The 21,228-nt window shown below is 47.4% G+C and overlaps 1 protein-coding gene across 2 annotated transcripts; it reads left to right on the top strand.

Moving 5' to 3' along the window:
- Nucleotides 1-440: 440 nt before the first annotated feature.
- On the top strand, nt 441-20,664 carry MFSD10 (major facilitator superfamily domain containing 10). 2 transcript variants are annotated; one of them, XM_039361557.1, is made up of 13 exons: nt 441-581; nt 2,504-2,764; nt 8,228-8,324; nt 8,691-8,794; nt 9,018-9,176; nt 10,652-10,840; nt 13,595-13,703; nt 14,824-14,926; nt 16,192-16,300; nt 17,730-17,820; nt 19,464-19,511; nt 19,844-19,933; nt 20,133-20,664. In XM_039361557.1, the coding sequence occupies exons 2-13, from the start codon at nt 2,612-2,614 to the stop codon at nt 20,237-20,239; spliced, it is 1,359 nt and encodes a 452-aa protein (XP_039217491.1). In that variant the 5' UTR covers nt 441-581; nt 2,504-2,611; the 3' UTR covers nt 20,240-20,664. The 2 variants fall into 2 exon arrangements, with proteins under 2 accessions (XP_039217491.1, XP_039217490.1); XM_039361556.1 differs by lacking the exon at nt 441-581 and adding an exon at nt 690-839.
- Nucleotides 20,665-21,228: the final 564 nt, after the last annotated feature.

Raw genomic sequence — 21,228 nt, 5'->3', positions numbered from 1 at the left:
CCCTCGGGCCCATTGAAAAACGATAGCGATTTCCCTTAATCACCATGGCAGAGGAAAGGTCGTACAATCAGGGCAAAAAGTCACTATAATAATAATAACAACAACAACAATTAATAATAATATAACAACAAATAATAATAATAAATAAATAAATAAATAAAAAGTTGGAAGGGACCTTGAAGGTCACCTTGGGCTCCATTGTGGTGGTAAGCCGAGGACCCCCTCCCACCGGTACGGCCAGCAGCGTCGCAAAACGGGCTTCAGAGACACGGGTGCCTCCCTTAACGACGGGCTCGATCCTGGCCGTAAGTCAAGGACCAGCCCATCGGCCCTGGGTTCAAAACACCAACGAGGGATCCGTCCTCGTCGGTGTTTTGAACCCAGAAGCGGTTTGGCCTCCGCTTTGCTCCGCGCTCGGATCCGCCTTGAGTCACCCGCGGCGGCCAACGCCCCGCGGAAGTCGGCCGGTGGGTCGACGGGCTCCGCGGAGCGCGCCAGCCGAGCCCGGGCATCGCTCGGCCGCCGCGGGCAGCAGGAGCAGCCGTAGCAGCAGCTCCGGAGCCCGTCGGCGCCTGGGCCAGGTCAGCCCCGCTCGCCTGGCTTCTTTCCCCGGGAAGGCTCCGGCAGGGATGCGCGGCGCTCGCTTGGGGGGAGCCCGGCCGGGGAGGAGGAGGAAGAGGAGGAGGCGGCCAGGCTGCGATCTCTCCTCGGGGCGCAGCCGGCAGCCCCGGCCGGAAGGAGGAGGAGCTGCCGGCCTCGGAAAGGGGGCAAGCGGGCGGGCGAGGCCGGGCTGGAGATGGGCTGAGGAGGCTGCTCCGTGGGCGCTGCGGGGAGTGGAGGTGAGCTCTCCCCCCACCCCACTCTCTCTTTCCTCGGAGGGAGACGGGGCTGGGTGGATGGGTTTCCTGGTGGTCTCCCATCCTTCCTGCCAGCTCTGGGTCTGGCGGGAGGGAGAGAGGAGCTGCATCTCGGAGGGGACTGGGGGGGGCGAGGAGTCCACTGTCTCCTCTCCTGCTCCATCCTCCAGGCGGGGCTTTCCTGGTGGTCTCCCATCCTTCCTGGCAGCTCGGGGTCCTGCGGGAGGGGGAGAGGAGCTTCACCTCGGAGGGGACAGTGGGGGGAGGAGTCACTGTCTCCTCTCCTGCTCTGGCCTCTAGGCGGGGTTTTCCTGGTGGTCTCCCATCCTTCCTGGCAGCTCTGGGTCCCGCAGGAGGGGAAGAGGAGTCGCACCTCGTGGGGTTTGGGAGGGGTTGAGCACACCTTCTCCCCTCCCGCTCCGGCCTCCAGATGGTGGTTTCCCATCCTTCCTGGCAGCTCTAGGCCCCACCTGGGTCCCGCGGGAGGGGGAGAGGAGCTGCACTTGAGAGGGGACTGGGGGGGGGAAAGTCCACTGTCTCCCCTCCCGCTCCGGCCTGCACGCGGGGCTTTCCTGGTGGTCTCCCATCCGTCCTGGCAGCTCTGGGTCCCGCGGGAGGGGGAGAGGAGCTGCACCTCGGAGGGGACTGGGGGGGGGAAGGAGTCCATCATCTCCTCTTCCGCTCTGGTCTCCAGGTGGGAGTTTCCTGGTGGTCTCCCATCCTTCCTGGCAGTTCTCGGCTGGGCCTGGGTCCCATGGGAAGGGGGTGGGGAGAGCAAGACCAGACGGCTGGGAAGAGGGAAGGTGGGGGAGGGATGAAGGATCCTCCCCCGGCCCTGTTTTTCCTCCAGCTGCTCTGATAGTCCCAGGTTTCAAGAGGAGGGGGAGAGGCAGCACAGGCTGGCTTGAGTTCGGGAAGCAGGGTGGGTGGGGGGGTCATCCAGGGAAGGCGCCCGGCAGCGGTGCTTCCCTTAGCTTTCCTGGGGGCCCCTTTGGGCAATTTAAAATTGCTACTCCACCTCTGGGGATTCTGGAGCATGTCTTGAGTTCCTTTGGGGCAACATCCTTTTGCCTACTCTAAGGCTGTTGTTTAAAACTGCTTAAATAGACTAAATAACAAGACTGCTATTTACACACATAAACACACAGACACAGATAACACACACACACACAGAGGTAGTCCTCAAGTTACAACAGTCCACTTTATGAACGTTCGAAGTTACAACACCACGAAAACAAAGGGACGTACGAGTTCCCCCCCCCCCAAACTAACTGCCATTGCGGTATTCCTACGGTCACGTGATCAAAGTTTGGCCGCTAGTTCAAACCAGCTTGTATTTATGACGGTTGCAGTGTCCTGGAAATGGGGTGGGGGGAAGCCAGTTTCGCATTCCAACGGTGTTGCTACCTTAACAACTTAACAACAGTGGCGAGAAAGATTGGTAGAATGGGGCAAACTCGCCGAACAAGTGTTTCACTTAGCGACAGGAATTTTGGGCTGTCGTAAGTAGAGGACGACCCGTAAAAGCTTAGCAGGGGAAATATCTGCTCGTTCCAGCTTTGGTTCCCACTCTGTCCAACTTGTGTCCTTGTGTGCTCTCGGGAATAAATCCACACACCCATGGTGTGTCCCTCCATGTATTGCAGGAGCATCCAATTGTGGAGATTGTAAGACCCGAGGACTTCAACTCCCAGAATTCATCAGCCGGAGGGATGTTTTTGAGGCCCTAGTTGACGACGGGATTCCTCCAGAGGATGTCACGAGAGGACCAAGTTGCCCGGACGGCAGAGGAAAATTCCTCCCGTGTCATCTTTGTGGTGTTTCTCTCGCTGCTTCTCGATCTCCTGGGCTTCACTCTGATTCTGCCTCTCCTGCCCTCCATCTTGGATCACTTCAGCAAGAACGATGTGAGTAAAAACGAAGCAAAGGTTGGTCGAGACGGTTTGGCGCTTATTAAAACTGGCGAGTACAACCAGGGACCTCTATCGGCGTGAATTCAAGTTAGGCTACGCCAGGGGTCTTCATGCTTGGCCCTTTGATGACTTCTGGACTTCAACTCCCAGGATTCCTCAGCCAGCATGCCTGGCTGAGGAATTCTGGGAGTTGAAGTCCACAAGTCATAAAAAGGGCCAAGTTTGAAGATTCCTGCTCTACTCAGTCTAGAATTATCCTAGATCAGGGGTCTTCCAACCTGGCCCTTTTATGACTTGGGGACACTGGCTGAGGAATTCTGGGAGTTGAAGTCCACAAGTCATAATAAGGGCCAGGTCTGAAGACCCCTGGGCTACGCAGTAGCTTGTTTTATGGTCTTATTAACTGTGAACATAGTTTCATTTATCAAAGAAAAACAAGTAGGTCCAGTTGCCTCCTGAAAAAGCACCCGTGGGACCGTAGTTTTGTTAGTTTACCAAAATCCAAAATGCAGAAATGCAAAGAAAAACGAAGATAAGAGCAAAACAGGAGAGGAAAGGGGGAAGAGGAAAAAAATGTAAAGCGGAAAAGAAATAAGAAAGCCTTTTCCAACGTTTTAGCCCCATAGAATAAGATCATAACCTCCACTTTTTATTTTTTATAGAATAGCATCTAATAGCCGTTTCCATAACAACCAACCAATCGGCACAACCCAAAATCAAAGTTTAATTATTATTTTTTGCCATCTCAAGCACAAAGTCCAGAAGCGGTTTCCAAGGGGAAACAAATTAAGTGTGGGTTTGTTTTTTTTTTTCAATTAAAGCAGTCAATTCGCCCGTCTCTGCTCGCTCCCATCCACTTTTGCAAGCCTCCGTCCGTCGTTGTGGGAATCAAAGCGTCCTTCCATTTTTGCGAACGGCGTATTCTGGCTGCTGTCAGGATCTGCAGGATCAAGCGAGTGAGCCCCTCCTGTTCCCCCCCCCTCCACCAGCAGCTTTGCTCTGGGCATCAAGGGAGACTCTCTGGAGAAGCCCCCCCCCCAATGCCACTGTCAATCAGATCGCAAGTAGCTGAGAAAACAGAATGACACATCAGCCAGATTTGTCCAGCCCCACCTGTGTTCAGCCCTTTGGACACCTTTGCATGAGTTTTAATCAAACAAAACTTAGTTAGCTTTGCATCACCAACCGTTCTGTTGATTCTGTTCTTAGTTCACCATAAATTCGTTTAGTGACTCACTCACGCAGAAGGCATTGTGGTTAGATTGTTGTTTCTTATCTAGATCAACTAATTGTCTAAAAAGGGATCATTCTGATTAAGGAGCGCAGCACTGCAGGAAAGCTTTCATTGTGGCTCTTTGGGGGGAGTTGTTTTTTTTTTTAAAAAAAAAACACTGTACAGGTAGTCCTTGACTTACAACAGTTTGTTTAGTGACCGTTCCGAGTTGCAGCGGCACTGAAAAACGTGACTTACGGCTGTTTTTCACAGTTACGACCACTACAACAATCCCCAGGGCCACCTGATCAAAATTTAGATGCTTGGCAACGGGTTCATATTTACGACAGTCACGTGGTCCCCTTTTGCAAAGCCAATGGAGGGGGGGGGAGCTGGATTCACTTAACAACGGGTTTACTAACTTCACCACTGCAACGATTCACTTAGTAAACTGTGTCAAGAAAGGTAAAATGGGGCAAGGCTCAGTTAACAGGTGCCTTGCTTCAGCACAGAAATATCGGGTTCCGTTGTCGTAAGTCGGGGACTACCTGTACATTAGCCAGAGGGCAGTTGGGGCACATGGGAGAAATAGTTATGGGGTGATTGGAGGTTTCTCCAAAGGGCAAGGCTGGATGGATCTGGGGGACGGGGACGGGCGGGGGGGGGGGTTTCATGGGCGTCGATCTCTCCAATACGGCCGTTATTTCTGCAACCGGATGACTGTTCTTGCGACGTTTTCATTGTGTGTGTTTTTGCCTGGATCTGTCTCTCTACATTTTTGTGACATTTCATTCCACCACTTCATCTACGCCAGCGGTGGGCAGGAGAAGGAATAGCGGGCAGGGGGTTTCCTAATCACGAAACTTAAAATAAGGAAGTCTCCCAACGGCTGAAGCTGCAAAGCTGGCACGTGTGATAGACTCTTCCCCTCTGTCTGAGGAAGGACACGCTCCAGGCGGGAACGAGAAAGCCACGCCGTGCAACACGGCCGCTGCTTTGCAGATTGTGCAACACACGCACACCCAGGTTGTAAGACCGGTCCAGGAAGGCCCGCCTGGAAAAGTACAGGTGGAAATCCTCGCCCAAAGCAAAAACAGGGCTACTGGACATGCAACTAAGTAGGGCAGTGTTTCTCAACCTTGACCATTTTAAGGCATGTGGACTTCAAATCCCAGAATTCCACAGCCAGCAATGCTGGCTGTGGAATTCTGGGAGTTGAAGTCCACATGCCTTAAAATGGTCAAGGTTGAGAAACACCTGAAGTAGGGCAGCGTAAGGGATCAGGGGAGCACCCCACAGACCGTCTCCCCAACCCACGGCTGCCCGGCGGCTTTGCAGAACTGCCCCACCGCCCCCCCGCTTCGCGAGACCTTTCAGAGTTGTGAAGAATTTTGTGGGAAGGGACAATGAAAAGGCAAAAAAAGAGTGAAGAAGTTGAAGTTTCAGGGCTTTATTTGAGAAGATTGAAGATGGAAAGCAAAGGGAAGGAATATCGAAACATTTAAAGCAGTGATTCTCAACCTTTTTAATGCCGCAACCCCCAACCGGTCATAAGTTAAGGACTACTCAACCGGTCGTAAGTCGAGGACTACTCAACTGGTGCAGCCCCGTTTGCAGAATGGGGCTTTTGGCGGGCTCAGCAGGGCAGAGACAGCCTGGACAATTCCTATTGGCTCTGGAAAGCCAATAGAATTATACTCTATTCAAGAGAGTCTATTCCACAGGTCGGCAACCTGCGGCTCCGGAGCCGCATGCGGCTCTTTGAGCCTTCCCTGTGGCTCCCAGCCTCCTCTGCCTTTGCAGAGAGAGACAGAGACAGAGAGAGGCAATTGCGATTCCCTGCTTCTCTCTCTCTCTCTCTCTCTCTCTCTCTGTGTGTTTGTGTGTGTGTGTGTGTTTTGTGTGTGTGTGGTGTGTGTGTGTGTGTGTATGTGTAAAGAGAGTGCACTCACAGTGTTCTCTGAGGAGCTGAAAAGCTTACTGGGCGGAGCTCCTCCCTTTCCTGCGTCTCTGAAGGAAGCAGGAAGGGCAGGAGAGAGCTAGCTAGCCCAGCTAGGCTGACTCAGGAATTCTGGGAGTTGAAGTCCATGAGTCATAAAAGAGACGAGGTTGCCTACCCCTGAGCTTGTTGGACAACAGCTTGAAGCTTGCCAGGTGAGCAGCAGATAGGAGGGGGGGGAGAAAGAGAGAGAGAGGGAGAGAGAGAGAGAGAGTGGGGGAAGAGGAGTGGCAGACGAAGGGCAGATAGAGAGGGAGGGAGAGAGAGACCCTTTTGACATCTAAAATGAAGATAACACTGCATATATCCTTTTTTTACCTGTGTGTGTATGTAATTTTATTCTCTTAAAGCATTCTCTTGGTGATCATTGTTTTAATAGTATGGATATTCCCAAGAGTCATATTTTTACTTTTATTTTTAATGTGTATATGTGTGTGTGTGTGTGTGTCTGTGTGTGTGTGTATACACATATACACATACACACACACACATACACACACCTATAATAAAGGTAAAAAAGGATATATGCAGTGTTATCTTCATTTTAGATATCAAAAGGGTTTTGCGGCTCCCGGTGTTTTGTTTTTGGTGGGAAATGGGTCCAAGTGGCTCTTTGAGTGTTTTGGGTTGCCTACCCCTGGTCTATTCTATTGGCTTTCAAAAGCCAATAGAATAAAAGGGAGTAGCACAACTAAGGAAAAGGGGGGAAAAATGGCGGACTGCGTTGTTTGGCGACCCCCGTGAAATGGTCGTTTGACCCCAAATGGGGTCCCGACCCACAGGTTGAGAACCACTGATTTAAAGACTGTTGAAAGTCATGGAAGCCGAAGGAATATAAAGTTGGTTTATTTGATCGCGGCTAAAATAGATGCGTTGTTATCTCCCCTGCTGGATTTTTTGCTGACCTCAGGACGGAATGATGACGCTTTAAAGATTGGTTTATAGATAAGAGATCAAATACGAGATTACGGGAGGGGGAGAAGACTGCCCCCCTCCAGCCTATCGGACAGAGGATGCACTGGGAGGGGGGCATTTTTTTAGGAGCTTCTGGGATCAGGAAAATGACAGAAAAGTGTGTTTCCCATCTTGGTGGGACAAATTTTATCGATTGATTGATTGAGACCTGTAAAAACAGATGAGAACTTGATTAGAAAACTATAAATTTCTTTTAAACTGGAAGATAGAAGAAGAACAAGTGAAAGAAACAATGATAGTATGGGCAAAGAACTTTGGATGTTCTATAGATTTGGAAGACTGGCAAAAACTTTGGGATAAAAACAGTAAGCTTACAAAAGCGGTAGCATATAAAGAAAACTTATATAAGATGTTTTATAGATGGCATATGACACCAGTTCGCTTAGCGAAAATGTTTAAAAATGTTTCGGATATTTGTTGGAAATGTAAACAACAGCCAGGCACATTACCATGCCTGGTGGACATGCCCCATCGCTAAGAAATACTGGGCTAAGATCCATAGATGGTTGAAAAAGATGATGAAGCTACAGATAGAATTTAAACCGGAATTGTTTTTGTTAGGAACTAATTATGGTAAAGAGAATGATTACTTGATATTGCATGTTTTATCTGCTGCAAGGATAGTATTTGCCCAATTTTGGAAAAATGAGAATTTACCATCTGACCAGACTATTATTACCAAAATTTTAGAGTGTGCAGAAATGGATAGACTAATATTAGAAATGAAAGAGACCCCACTTTTATAATTTTCACAAATAACTCAAGGTGGCAAATATATCCAAACACACTTTCCTCCTTCTATTTCCCCACTCCCCACAATAACAACCTTGTGAAGTGGGTTGTGTGGAGAGAGAGGCACTAGAATTCAGAATAGAGCTGGAAGGGGACCCTGGAGGTCTTCTAGTCCAACCCCTTGCTCAAGCATACCGTTTCAGACAGGTAGCTGTCCAGTATCTTCTTAAAAACCTCCAGTGATGAAGCACCCACAAGTTCTGGTGGCAAGCTGTTCCACTGGTTAATTGTCCTCCCTGTTAGGAAGTTTCTCCTTAATCCCAGGTTGCTTCTCTCCTTGATGAGTTTCCATCTGTTGTTTCTTGTCCTGCCTTCTGGTGCTTTGGAGAATAACATGACCCCCTCTTTTTTGTGGGAGCCCCTCAAATACTGGAATACTGCCATAAATGCCAAAATAAACAATTCTGGCAGAAAGGGATGGGGCTGGTGATGGCTCCCCTCATCCCTCCTTTGCCCAATCCCTTCCCTTCTTCCCCAGGATGGGCTCTACAAGAGGGTGCAAGCCGGCGTGGACTGGTTCAGCGGCAGCCTTGGCATCCCGCCCGAAAGGAAATACAACAGTGTCTTGTTTGGAGGTAGGAAATTCCCTTTATTGCACGCTGGGGCCTTAGTTAGTGGCTGGTCTGGAGGAACCCTCTGGCTGGCTGGGGGATTCTGGGAGTTGAAGTCCACAGGTCTTAAAAGTTGCCAAAGATGGACACTGCCTGGCTGGGGAATTCTGGGAGTTGAAGTCCACAGGTCTTAGTTTGCAAAGATGGACACTGGCTGGCTGGGGGATTCTGGGAGTTGAAGCCCACAGGTCTTAAAAGTTGCCCAGCGTGGACCCTCCTGCTTTAAATACTTCATTAGTGGGGGGAAAAGAGGTAAACTAAGTCGGGGCCAGTAGGCAGAAGACGGCCTGCAGTCCACGGCATCTCCCCATCTCTGTTCTTCTCTTCCAGGTCTTATCGGCTCCCTCTTTTCCTTGCTTCAGTTTCTGGCCTCGCCCCTCACCGGGGCTGCTTCGGATTCCTTCGGGAGACGACCAGCCCTGCTGGCCACTGCGGTACGTTAGTTTCAGCCGGAGGGGTGGCGTGGACGGATGCAGCCCCCCCTGGTCCAGAGCACGTGTTGGAATCCCATCTGAAAAGGAGGGATCCTTGTTCTCTTTTTATAACGGAGGCGTAGAGATACTTACCTGGTCCATTGAGTGGCACAGACCCAGGAGATGCTCCCCTTCAGCAGATCCTCGCCTGAGAAGGCCAAAATCTCTCTCCTCTCTCTTGCAGCTGGGCCTGACAGCCTCCTACGCGCTCTGGGCCGTTTCCAGCAGTTTTCAGCTCTTCCTCTGCTCCCGGATTCTCGGCGGGATCAGCAAAGGGAACGTCAGCCTCTGCACGGCCATCGTCGCTGATCTGCGGTGCCCAAAAGCTCGGAGTAAAGGCATGGTGAGTACTTCTTATGTTTGACAGAAGGGCAGCGTTGGAAGGGACCTTGGAGGTCTCCTAGTCCAGCCCCGGCTCAGGCAGGAAACCATATACGCCATAATAACAATAATAATAAAACAGCTTTATTGTCACTTTGTCATACTTATTTATTTATATTATTGTTGTTGATGTTATTGTTGTTATTGATCATCGCACAGTCAGACTGGATTTGGCATTTTTGTCGACCTATTGGAGTCCTTCCCAAGGACCTGGGATAGGCAAGATGTGGATGTTTGTCAAATTAAATTCAACGGAATCCAAGTCAGCAGGCTGAGGTGACCGTGAAAAACGCAAAGGCAGTTTTAGGCTGCCTCAGCTTTCCAAATGGTGAGGTCGTAAAGTGTCACTTTAATTTTGATTTTGCTCAAGTCCCATTCTGAAACCCGAGTCCCGTCCAGGAAGGACTTAGATTAGAAGGATTCAGATTAAGAACCAGCTCCCAAAATATATACAGGTAGTTCTCAGCTTACGACCACAATGGAGAGATTCGTGAAGTGAATTTTGCCCCAGTTTGTGTCCAGGATCTACGGCATGATTAATAATTATTAACTAATATAATTAGTAAACTATAGCATTAATTATGTGCGAACACTGGAGGTTTTTAAGAAGAGACTGGACAGCCATTTGTTCGAGATGGTATAAGGCAGTGGTTCTCAACCTGTGGGTCGGGACCCCATTTGGGGTCGAATGACCATTTCACGGGGGTCGCCAAACAACGCAGTCCGCCATTTTTTCCCCCTTTTCCTTAGCTGTGCTCCTCCCTTTTACTCTATTGGATTTTGAAAGCCAATAGAAGAGACTCTCTTGAATAGAGTCTAATTCTACTGGCTTTCAAAAGCCAATAGGAATTGTCCAGGCTGTCTCTGCCCTGCTGAGCCCGCCAAAAGTCCCATTCGGCAAACGGTGCTGCACCAGTTGAGTAGTCCTCGACTTATGACCGGTTGAGTAGTCCTTGACTTACGACCGGTTGCGGGGGGGTCGCGCATTAAAAAGGTTGAGAACCACTGGTACAAGGTTTCCTGCCCAAGCAGGGGTTGGACTAGATGACCTCCAAGGTCCCTGTGAACTTTATTATTATTATTATTATTATTATTATTATTATTATTATTACTACTACTATTATATTGTGTTATATTAATATTAATATAATAAATCATAATTATGAATAATTATAATTAGATGATTATTAATTACCTAGGGCATGATTAATAATTCTGTGGATCGGTGTGGGGCCTTAGTGCATGTGACTCAAAGAAATAAGTACGACCCCACGTTTTTGAAGAAAACATTGCTTTTGTGTTCCTGAATGTACTTATGGACAACGGGGCGCACCCAGGAAAAACCAAGTTGGGGATTTTGATCAGGATTTGTGGCTCTGGAATTTTGTTTGAAGGAGGCACGTTAGCCAAAGTATGTTTGCTGAATTCTCCCTCCAGGCCATGATTGGGCTGGCTTTCTCCCTGGGCTTCACCCTCGGGCCGATGCTGGGCGCCTTCCTCGTTCTGGAGACGGAGAAGGACCAAGTCTTCTACGCGAGAGCCGCCATCTTTGCCACCATCTTTGCTGTGGCTGATTTCCTGTTCATCTCCGCCTGCTTACCGGAGACGCTCCCAAAGGAAAAACGGGTAATACCTTCTGGAAATAATCAGAAAAGCAAACTAATGGGTGTCTTTTTTTGATGTCAGCTGCTTCCAGAAGAGATAAGTTGGACCTGGCAGGAGACAGATTGTACGGACCGTCTATGCCAATGGTAAGATTTAAGATTTGCGGACGTCCAATTCCCAGAATGGCTGGGGAATTCTGGGAGTTGAAGTCCACAAGACTTAAAAGTTGCCACGTTTGGAGACCCCAGATCTATGCACTTAGCTAGAGGTGGAAATTGAAAAAGTGGAAGTAGAATAGAATAGAGTAGAGTAGAGTAGAGTAGAGTAGAGTAGAGTAGAGTAGAATAGGAATAGAATAGAATAGAATAGAAATTAGAATAGAACAGAAGAATAGAATAGAATAGAATAGAATAGAATAGAATAGAATAGAATAGAATAGAATAGAATAGAATAGGAAGAGAAGAATAGAATAGAATAGGAATAGAATAGAATAGAAATTAGAATAGAACAGAAGAATAGAATAGAAATTAGAATAGAATAGAATAGAATAGAATATAGGAAGAGAAGAATAGAATAGAATAGGAATAGAATAGAATAGAAATTAGAATAGAACAGAAGAATAGAATAGAAATTAGAATAGAATAGAACAGAAGAATAGAATAGAAATTAGAATAGAATAGAATAGAATAGAATAGAATAGAATAGAATAGAATAGAATAGAATAGAGGAAGAGAAGAATAGAATAGAATAGGAATAGAATAGAATAGAATAGAAATTAGAATAGAACAGAAGAATAGAATAGAAATTAGAATAGAATAGAATAGAATAGAAATTAGAATAGAACAGAAGAATAGAATAGAAATTAGAATAGAATAGAATAGAATAGAATAGAATAGAATAGAATAGAATAGAATATTCTTTATCTGAAGGGCGTGAAAAACAGGACAAGATCCTTCAGGTGGGAGCTTTTCAAGTGGATCTCCAGACTTGAAAGAAAGGAGAAATTTCCTGTTTTTAATGCTCTTCAGCAGGGGGACCATCCTGCCTGCTGGTATCCCAAGGGCCGTTACTGGAGGTTTTCAAGCAACGGTTGGGATTGTGAAAGTATTCTTGGAAGAGCTGGAAGGCCTCCGATATCCTTCAACCTCATGATGGACTTCAAGAAAACCATGGCAAGGATGGCCTTGCCTGTATGCTATTCAGGATGTCTGTGCTGGGCTTGATCAGAGTCTACAGCCCATGGATTCTAAGTCTTCTTAAAGTGTATTGATCCATACAGTAGCATCACTGTCTGGTTTTGTGGTAGCTGAGCCTCAGATAGAAGGTCCATACAGAGAGTGGTAAGGACAGTTGAAAAGATTATAGGAAGTTCGCTTCCCATGATTCAGGATACTGCTCATAAGCGCTACGTGCTTAGAGCACGGAGCATTGTTAGAAGACCCCATATACCCGCTTTACGGTCCGTTTCTGTTGCTCCCCTCTGGGAGGAGGTTTTGAAGTACTTATAGCAGAACTACTAGATTCTGGAACAGCTTTGTTCCTTAGGCCATCCGTCTTGTAAATTCGCAGGATTCTTTGTTTTTCTCGCCGTGTATATGTATACATCCAAACCAGACTGCATTGATTCTCTGGGCCCACATGTGTGTGTATGTGGGTACATGCATAATTTATTTTATTTATTCTTTTTTTTTATCGTGTATGCAGTGTGTATTGGAGATGGTTACTCTTTGAGAGCTGTATGCAACAAAATCTCATTTTAATATATGCTGATTAGTGTACATTTAAAGTGACAATATTCTATTCTATTCTATTCCTATACTCTATTCTATTCTATTCTTATTTCTTCTTCTCTTCTTATCTCTTCTCATCTCTTCTCTTCTTATTTCTCTTCCATTCCATTCCATTCTTTATTCTATTCTATTCTATTCTATTCTATTCTATTCCTATTCTATTCTATTCTATTCTATTCTATTCTATTCCATTCCATTCCTTATTCTATTCTATTCTATTCTATTCTATTCTATTCTATTCTATTCTATTCTATTCCTATCCTATCCTATCCTATCCTATCCTATCCTATCCTATCCTATTCTATTCTATTCTATTCTATTCTATTCTATTCTATTCAAATGGGTGATAACTGATTGCTGGGATAATCCTCTGCCATGTGCAGGATTTGCAGCATATGTGTGGAAGAGTATGGGAGGCTGGTGTCCCATCTGTACACTCCAGAAAGCTTGAATCATGGTGAATGAAGACTTTATAAAACCACGTAAAATCCAGAAGGGAACAAGACAGGGGGTGTCTTTTATCCCTTCATTGTTTATTCTAGTGTTGGATGTGTTAAACAGAAATATTAGACGGGATAACAGGGCAAAAGGACTACAAATGAAAGTGCACCATTACAAATGACGTGCATTTGCTGACGATTTTGGTATTGATTGTGCAAGACCCGGTAGAGAATACTGAACGTGTGATGAGGAAGATTAAAATGTGTGGAGAAATGGCGGGTTTAAGAATAAATCAATCCAAGACGGGAATACTGGCTAAGAACATAAAGGTGAAGATCAGAAGTTAAAATGAAAGTAAAGTAAAATTAAATTAAATTTAAAACTGGTTTTAAAGTTGGGGGAAAAGGTACAGTACTTGGGGGTGACTCTCACTGAGGAACATTCGAAGCTTTACAAAAAATAATGACGGTAAAATATGGAAGGAGATAAAATTGGATTTTATGGGCCCCATCACCGATCGCGTCTTTCCTCTTGCCATGGGCAGGTGTCCTCCATGATATCCAGCTTCCAGTCGGCCTTCAACCTGATCAGTCCCTGGGCCTTGTTCCGGTTCTCGGCAGTACATCAGAAGATGGGAGGACACACCAGAGATAGCAAGTCTTTTCCATTTTCTGTCCTCGGGTTGTGTCTGATGACGGCTCCTTTAGAAATCCATTGGGTTCTCCTTTGGATCGATCCTGCAAACCCCTCCGGGATCTTTTCCCGGAGCGTGGCTGGGGTCCCCAACCAATGGGATCCGGGCTTTGGTATAAATGGAGATGTGAGATGAGGTCAGGAGGGACTCGGTCAACCGTTGAGGTAAATCAGCCAAACACTCTCACTACCAAACACGATATCGATTGAGTCCTTGGCGTCTTTAGTAGATGACCATGACCAACTTTGGTCTCCTCTGTCTCCCACTGACTCTATTGTTGGACAGCCCCCCCCCCTCTTTCCCTGTTGGCTGTCCAGCTGGGCACCTTTCAAGGAAAAGGTTAATAGCTGTGGGCCTTCCTGTCATTTGGGCTACTTGGCTACCTCACGAAGCAAAGACAGTTGGAAGACATCTTGAAAAATAGAGATAGCCAACGATGAACTCCTATGAATGCGAGAAAAATCAGGACACAGATTTCCTCAACTTACAACAGTCCATTCAGGGACTGTTCAAAGTTACAACGGCACTGGAAAAAAAATGACTTTTGGCCGATTTTCACGCTTAACGACCGTTCCAGCATCTCCGCGGTCATGTGATCAAAATTCAAAACTCTAAGCGCTTGGCAACTGATTCATATTTATGACGGTTGCAGTGTCCCGGGGTCACGTGATCCCCTTTCCCAAACTTCTGACAAACAAAATCAGCCAGATTCGCTTAATAACCAGGATGCTAACTTATCAACTGCAGCCATTCGCTGAACAACGGCGGCAGGGAAGGCCGTAAAATGAGGCAAAACTCGATTTAACGAATGTCCCGCTTAGCCACGTAAGATTGTGGCCGTTAAGTCAAGGACTACCTGTGTTTCCATGAAGTCCCAGATTCGGGCTTGACTCTGGAGATGATCTGTCTTTACCTGGTTTGCAAACAATAATTTAGATGAACGATTGACCCTCATTGTTTGAATTCCTGACCCTGATCTCACAATTTCCGATTTGAAGCCAATTCCAATCCATGCTTTGCAAAGAAGGCAGACTTTGTTGGTTTCCCAATCAGCTTTCGTCATTCTATTCCTCCTGCAGATCTCCAGATCCTGGGCTTGGTGTATTTCCTATACCTTTTCCTATTCTCTGGCCTGGAATACACGCTGGGTTTCCTAGTCCATCAGCACTTCCAATTCAGCAGGTATTTAGCAGGATCCCGCCTGCCACACTCACCGTCCCCTCAAAACCTTTAAAGATCAATGGCGTTTAATTTCATAAAATCGGGTCTATTCCAAATATTAAATTTCTCCTCCCGTCTTCTCCTGCCACGCTTGATAATATGGTCTCTGAGAGGAGAGAAAAAAGAGGTATTTTCCTAAATCCCACTAAAAAAACCCATAAAGGTCTATGGCAGTGGTTCTCCACCTGTGGGTCGGGACCCCATTTGGGGTCAAACGACCATTTCACGGGGGTCGCCAAACAACGCAGTCCGCCATTTTTTTCCCCTTTTCCTTAGCTGTGCTCCTCCCTTTTATTCTATTGGCTTTTAAAAGCCAATAGAATAGACTCTCTTGAATAGAGCCTAATTCTATTGGCTTTCCAAAGCCAATAGGAATTGTCCAGGCTGTCTCTGCCCTGCTGAGCCCGCCAAAAGTCCCATTCTGCAAACGGTGCTGCACCTGTTGAGTAGTCCTCGACTTACGACCGGTTGAGTAGTCCTCGACTTACGACCGGTTGGGGGTCGCGGCATTAAAAAGGTTGAGAACCACTGGTCTATGGAGATGCTCAGTCATCCAGGACATAGTTGCTTTTTTTCCAAGAGGCAACTGGACGTTGTTTTTTCTTTGAAGACGTTTCGCTTCTCATCCCAGAAGCTTCTTCAGCTCTGACTGGATGGTGGAGGAATGGAAGGATTTCTATTCCTTGCAGAAAACTGGTCATCTGCCTTCTTTTAGAGAGTCGTTGAGGCCACTTGGAGATTGTTCTGTGTCCTCAGGATCCAAGTGGTCTCAACGACACTCTAAAAGAAGGCAGATGACTGCAGCTTTTGCAATCCAAGCAGGCACGGATTGCAGATCTTCAGCCTGTCCTCAAAGACGTAAGGGAATCCTCTTACTAGGCAGAAGCTGCTTGTGGCTTGTCCTGCCAGCTTCCCCAGTGAATTTCTGGGGAGACTGTGGCAGAGAAGATTCTGACACATAATTGCTGGGCAAACACCCAGATAAGGACCCATCACCAGAGAGGCGGTTTTGCAACATTTCACGATGGCAGCTTTACAAGCCATAAAGCACCACATCAGAGGCTGTTGTAACTTCAATCGGTCGTTAACCAAGGACTACTCACTTTTGTGCTTCCCTAAGAATAAGTGGGGGTGACATTTCTGGGTCTCATCCAGCTGTGTCCAGGCGCTGTGGCCACAATTTGTGTTTCAGCTCTTTTTTTATTTTTTTCCCCTCCTGTCTTTAGTCTGGAACAAGGAAAAATGTTTTTCTGCATCGGTGTCACCATGGCTGTGATCCAGGGGGGCTACACTCGCCAGATTAAGCCAGGAGCAGAACTGAGGGTGGTTAAAACGGTACGTTTTCCTCTTAGCCAAACGTCTGCGGAGATTCTTAGTCATCCAGGTCACGGTTATCCCAACAGTGCTTTTTTCACGAGGCAACTGAGATTAGATTACAGGATGATCTGGACAGACTTGAACACTGGGCACTATCTAACAAAATTAAATTCAATGGTGAAAAAAGCAAGGTTCTACATTTAGGCAAGAAAAACCAAATGCACAAGTACAGCATAGGTGGCACCATGCTCAATAGTAGTAACTGTGAGAGGGACCTCGGAGTCCTAGTAGACAATCACCTAAATATGAGCCAGCCATGTGCGGCAGCTGCCAAAAAGGCCAACACAGTGCAAGGCTGTATTAACAGAGGGATAGAATCAAGATCACGTGAAGTATTAATACCACTCTTTAATGCCTTGGTAAGGCCACACTTGGAATACTGCATCCAGTTTTGGTCACCACGATGTAAAAAAGATGTTGAGACTCTAGAAAGAGTACAGAGAAGAGCAACAAAGATGATTAGGGGACTGGAGCCTAAAACATACGAAGAACAATTGCTGGAATTGGATAGGTCTAGTTTAATGAAGAGAAGGATGAGGGAGGACAGGATAGCAGCCTTCCAGTATCTCAGGGGCTACCCCAAAGAAGAGGGAGTCAAGCTGTTCTCCAAAGCGCCTGAAGGCAGAAGAAGCAATGGATGGAAACTAATCCAGAAGAGAAGCAACCTAGAACTAAGGAGAAACTTCCTGACAGTGAGAACAATTAACCAGTGGAACAACCTTCCTCCAGAAGTGGTGAATGCTTCAACACTGGAAGTTTTTAAGAAGAAACTGGACAGCCATTTGTCTGAAATGGTGTAGGGTTTCCTGCCTGAGCAGGGGGTTGGACTTGATGACCTCCAAGGTCCCTTCCAACTTTTATTATTATTATTATGGATCATCGCATGGTCAGCCAGAAGTTCAGACTGGATTTGGCATTTTGTCTACCTATCGAGTCCTTACCCAGGACCTGGGATAGGCAGATGTGGATGTTTGATGGTATTACAGGTATCGTTGCAGGATGGAAGCAGTTCCTAGTAAGGCCGCCTTTTGCAATTGACTAATGGCGAATTTGTCAATGCCAATGGTGTTCAAGTGGTGCTCCAGTTGTTTTGGGATTGCACCCAAGGTATTATTATTATTGTTATTATTATTATTATTGTTAGTTATTATTAATTATTATTATTATTATTACATTGGATTGGATAATCTTTATTGTCATCTTTTTTCCTGTGGGCACAATGACACATATTAAAAGCAAAGCGCAATTGCTAAGTTTCTCACTTTGCAACATCAATTTTGGGCCCAATTGAGGTCGTACGATAAGGACTGCCTGAGCTAGAAGTTAACAGCCCAGAGATGTCCAGTGATGAGATTCCTCACTCCTGTTTTTTTTTTTCCCTTGACAGGCAATAATGTTGTCAGCGCCTGGCTTCCTTTTAATCGGCTGGAGCCCTAATATTATCATCCTCGGTACAGGGCTGTTGTTTTACTCTTTTGGTAAGTTTCTCACCCAGACCTCGTCAGCCAGACAAACATGCTCCACTGAACTCGTAGCTTTCTTCAGTTTAGGACTCCCAAGACAATGAAATGTATGTAAATTTTGCCGACCATTTTCCTCACTTATACAATATAGAGCAGTGGTTCTCAACCTGTGGGTCGGGATCCCATTTGGGGTCGAACGACCATTTCACGGGGGTCGCTAAACAACGCAGTCCGCCATTTCCCCCCCCCCTTTTTCTTAGCTGTGCTACTCCCTTTTATTCTATTGGCTTTTGAAAACCAATAGAAGAGACTCTCTTGAATAGAGTCTAATTCTATTGGCTTTCAAAAGCCAATAGGAATTGTCCAGGCTGTCTCTGCCCTGCTGAACCCGCCAAAAGCCCCATTCTGCAAACGGTGCTGCACCCGTTGAGTAGTCCTCGACTTACGACCGGTTGAGTAGTCCTCGACTTATGACCGGTTTGGGGGGGGGTCGCGGCATTAAAAAGGTTGAGAGCCACTGTTTTAGAGGGGACTTACTACTAACTTTTGGGCCGTCAAATTCTGTTGCAGCTTCCCGGCTTGTTGGGAATACCAGATTATTGGGGGTTTTCAAGAATCAGCCATCCTCGCAAGGCCGATTTTGCTAAGCAAGACATTGGATCAGAGCGGTCCGTCGTATTTATTAAAGGAGGACCAAAAAAAAAATGAAGAGAATTATATTGTCAGGAAAGGGTCCCTTGCTGGCGTCTGTGGAGATTCTCCGTCAGCCAGGTCAGGGTTGTCCCAAAAGTTCTTTTTCAAAAGGCGACTTGGACTTTGTTTTTCCTCGAAGACGTTTCGCTTCTCATCCCAGGAGCTTCTTCAGTTCTGACTGGATGGTGGATGGAAGGATTTATATTCGTTGTAATCATCTGAGTGTTAGCACTTTTTTTGTTGGCAACACAGTCATTTCAGCAGCTCCAGGAAGGCTCCACACCCATTTGCACTATTTAGGTGACCCCCCCCAGGGCACAGATAAACCTCCAAGTGGCCTCAACGACTCTCAGGAGGAGTACTGACGACCAGCTGTCTGCAAGGAGTATAAATCCTTCCACCCTCCACCATTCAGTCAGAACTGAAGAAGCTTCTGGGATGAGAAGCGAAACCTCCTCAAGGAAAAACAAAATCCAGGTTGCCTTTTGAAAAAAGCACCTTTGGGACCTCGCAGAGGAGGTGGCCTTTATGGAAGCTGCTGAAAAGGTCCATTCTGAAGGTCCAGCTTTCTCCTGGTCACGTGAAAAAGCACGTTTAGCATTGAGGGACAGCCTCTCTCTTCACACTGGTGGTGGGGCGGCTTCCTTTGGGCCCACCCACACCGCAGAGGCGGCCTGGGCAACTTTACGAAAAACGCGGCGGCTTTCACGCTTCAAGGGAAGCTGTCTTATTGTAAACTCTTTGTACGGCACGAGCAAGAGAGAGGTGAATTAGTATCTCTTGGGAGAGAAGGCCAACTGCTCCGGCTTCAACCTGGAGGAAAAATAAGAGAGCCAAGTGGAGAGAGACATGCTTAGGTTGCTCCAGGGGAGGTGAGGGGCTGCTCTGGCAAGCTTGTAGTAGAGATGCTTCTCCGCAGAGTTGCAGGCACGCCAGCCTAACAGCCTTGTTTACTTTGCTTGCAGCTGCAGCCGTAGTTGTCCCTTGCCTGTCTACAGTAGTCTCCGGCTACGGTAAGCTAACGGCCTTCAGAAATGCCACATTTCTGCTCTCTGAGCTTGCTTGTTTTCTTGCAGATGTTTCGGGACCCAATCTAGGCAACGTCATCAGTGCTCAAAGGGAAGGGAGGGTGCTTGCGGTCTACAAGCCAGCTCCTTGCGTATAAAGAGAACACAACCCCTTCTAGCACTGATGGTGTTCCCTAGTTGGGTAAGGAAACGTCTGTGGGAAAACAAGCTCGGACAGCACTTGTGAACCCTGAGCCACAAATATTCTCTTTTAGTAAAATGGCAAAACCTAGTGAGGAAACCAGCCTAAAGCTCTTCCACTTCCCCCCCCCCCCCAGGGCTGGACAGTCAAAAAGGGACCGTGATGGGCATCCTAAGGAGTCTGGGCGCCCTTGCGAGGTCTCTCGGGCCGGTCGTATCAGCGACAGGTAAGCGACGTGGGACAAAGTGCCTGTCACTCAGGAAGACGGGGTGGTGGTAGTTGGGTGGCTGTTTCCAGGGGTCAAAGGTCCTGGCCAAACGAAGCACAGCCCTCCCCACTGTCAGGGTCCCGATTGGGAATCGGCACCCCTGGGGGAAAATCCTGGGATTGTTCAAACGTTCTTAAAACAGGCTTTTGGCTTGCAGTGTACTGGCTGGCCGGGGCTGAGGTTTGTTTCACCGTTTGTGCCTCTCTCTTCCTGCTGCCCTTCGTCCTGCTCCGGTGGATGCCAAAGCCAAACAAAGAGGAGTAAACTACTCAGATGACAAGTTTCCCCCAAAAACTCAAGAACTGATCCTGGAAGACCTCACTAGAGCATGGATGCTATTTTTCACAGCGGCCTTCTACTATCTTTGTCTGAATTTGAGCAGAGGTCCTCCTAACCTCCCAGGCTGGGTCCTTCCGTGGGAGTATCTCTGTGTGGTGTGTGTGTGTATGTGTGTGTATACCAGGGTCTGAAAAAATGACCCATGAAAAAGGCTCTTTGGATAAAACCGCCTGTCTACAAATAGGATGGTGAAGATGCCTGCTTGCTCAATCCATGATAATCTATTACAAAGTCTAGTCCAGGGGTGTCACAATTTCATTGAGGGCCACATCAGCATTACAATTGCCCTCGGGGGTGTGTGTGGCCAGGGTGGGTGTGGCCTACTGGGTGGGCATGGCCTACTGGGTGGGCGTAACCAGCTCTACATAGTTCGCGTCAAGGGTGCCTGTGGGGGCCTGGGCAGGAGTGGGACAGATCTGAGGGTCTCTGGCAGAAAGGGGTGGAACCGGGGCAAGCGCCAAGGCATGGTCCACCGGGGCAAGTGCCAAGATGGCCACCACAAAATTGTACATTGGCTCCCAGCCGGCCTGGCCAGGGCCAAGGCAGCGGGGGCCGTTCCCTCACTGTTTCCAGGACGGCTTCACGGGCCACATGAAACCACTTTGCGGGCTGCATCCGGCCCCCGGGACTTGTGTTTGACATGTCTGGTCCAGTACAACCCAGGTCCTCTCCTTCGCAGCTGGGAGATTTCCTCAAAGTGGGAAGTTTGCACACGCCTTCATGGATTTGCCCACAAGGTCTTTACTATGAGGCCACGAGACTCAATCTTGGGTGACCCAACCTTGGATTGGGAGTCCCTAAGTTTGAGGTGAAGGTTGTTTCTGCCTGTGGCCCATAAGGCTCTCCCCATTTGCCTTCACCTCGATTCGTACTCTTTCTTCGCATCCCTGTGGTGCCTCTTCCAACTCCTGGAC

The sequence above is a fragment of the Crotalus tigris genome, unplaced genomic scaffold (genome assembly GCF_016545835.1).
Source record: "Crotalus tigris isolate CLP2741 ecotype Arizona unplaced genomic scaffold, ASM1654583v1 scf7180000019298.7629538967:1458412, whole genome shotgun sequence".
Lineage (NCBI taxonomy): Eukaryota > Metazoa > Chordata > Lepidosauria > Squamata > Viperidae > Crotalus > Crotalus tigris.
Note: the sequence above shows the minus strand (reverse complement) of the source record. Positions and strands in the feature narration are given on the sequence as shown.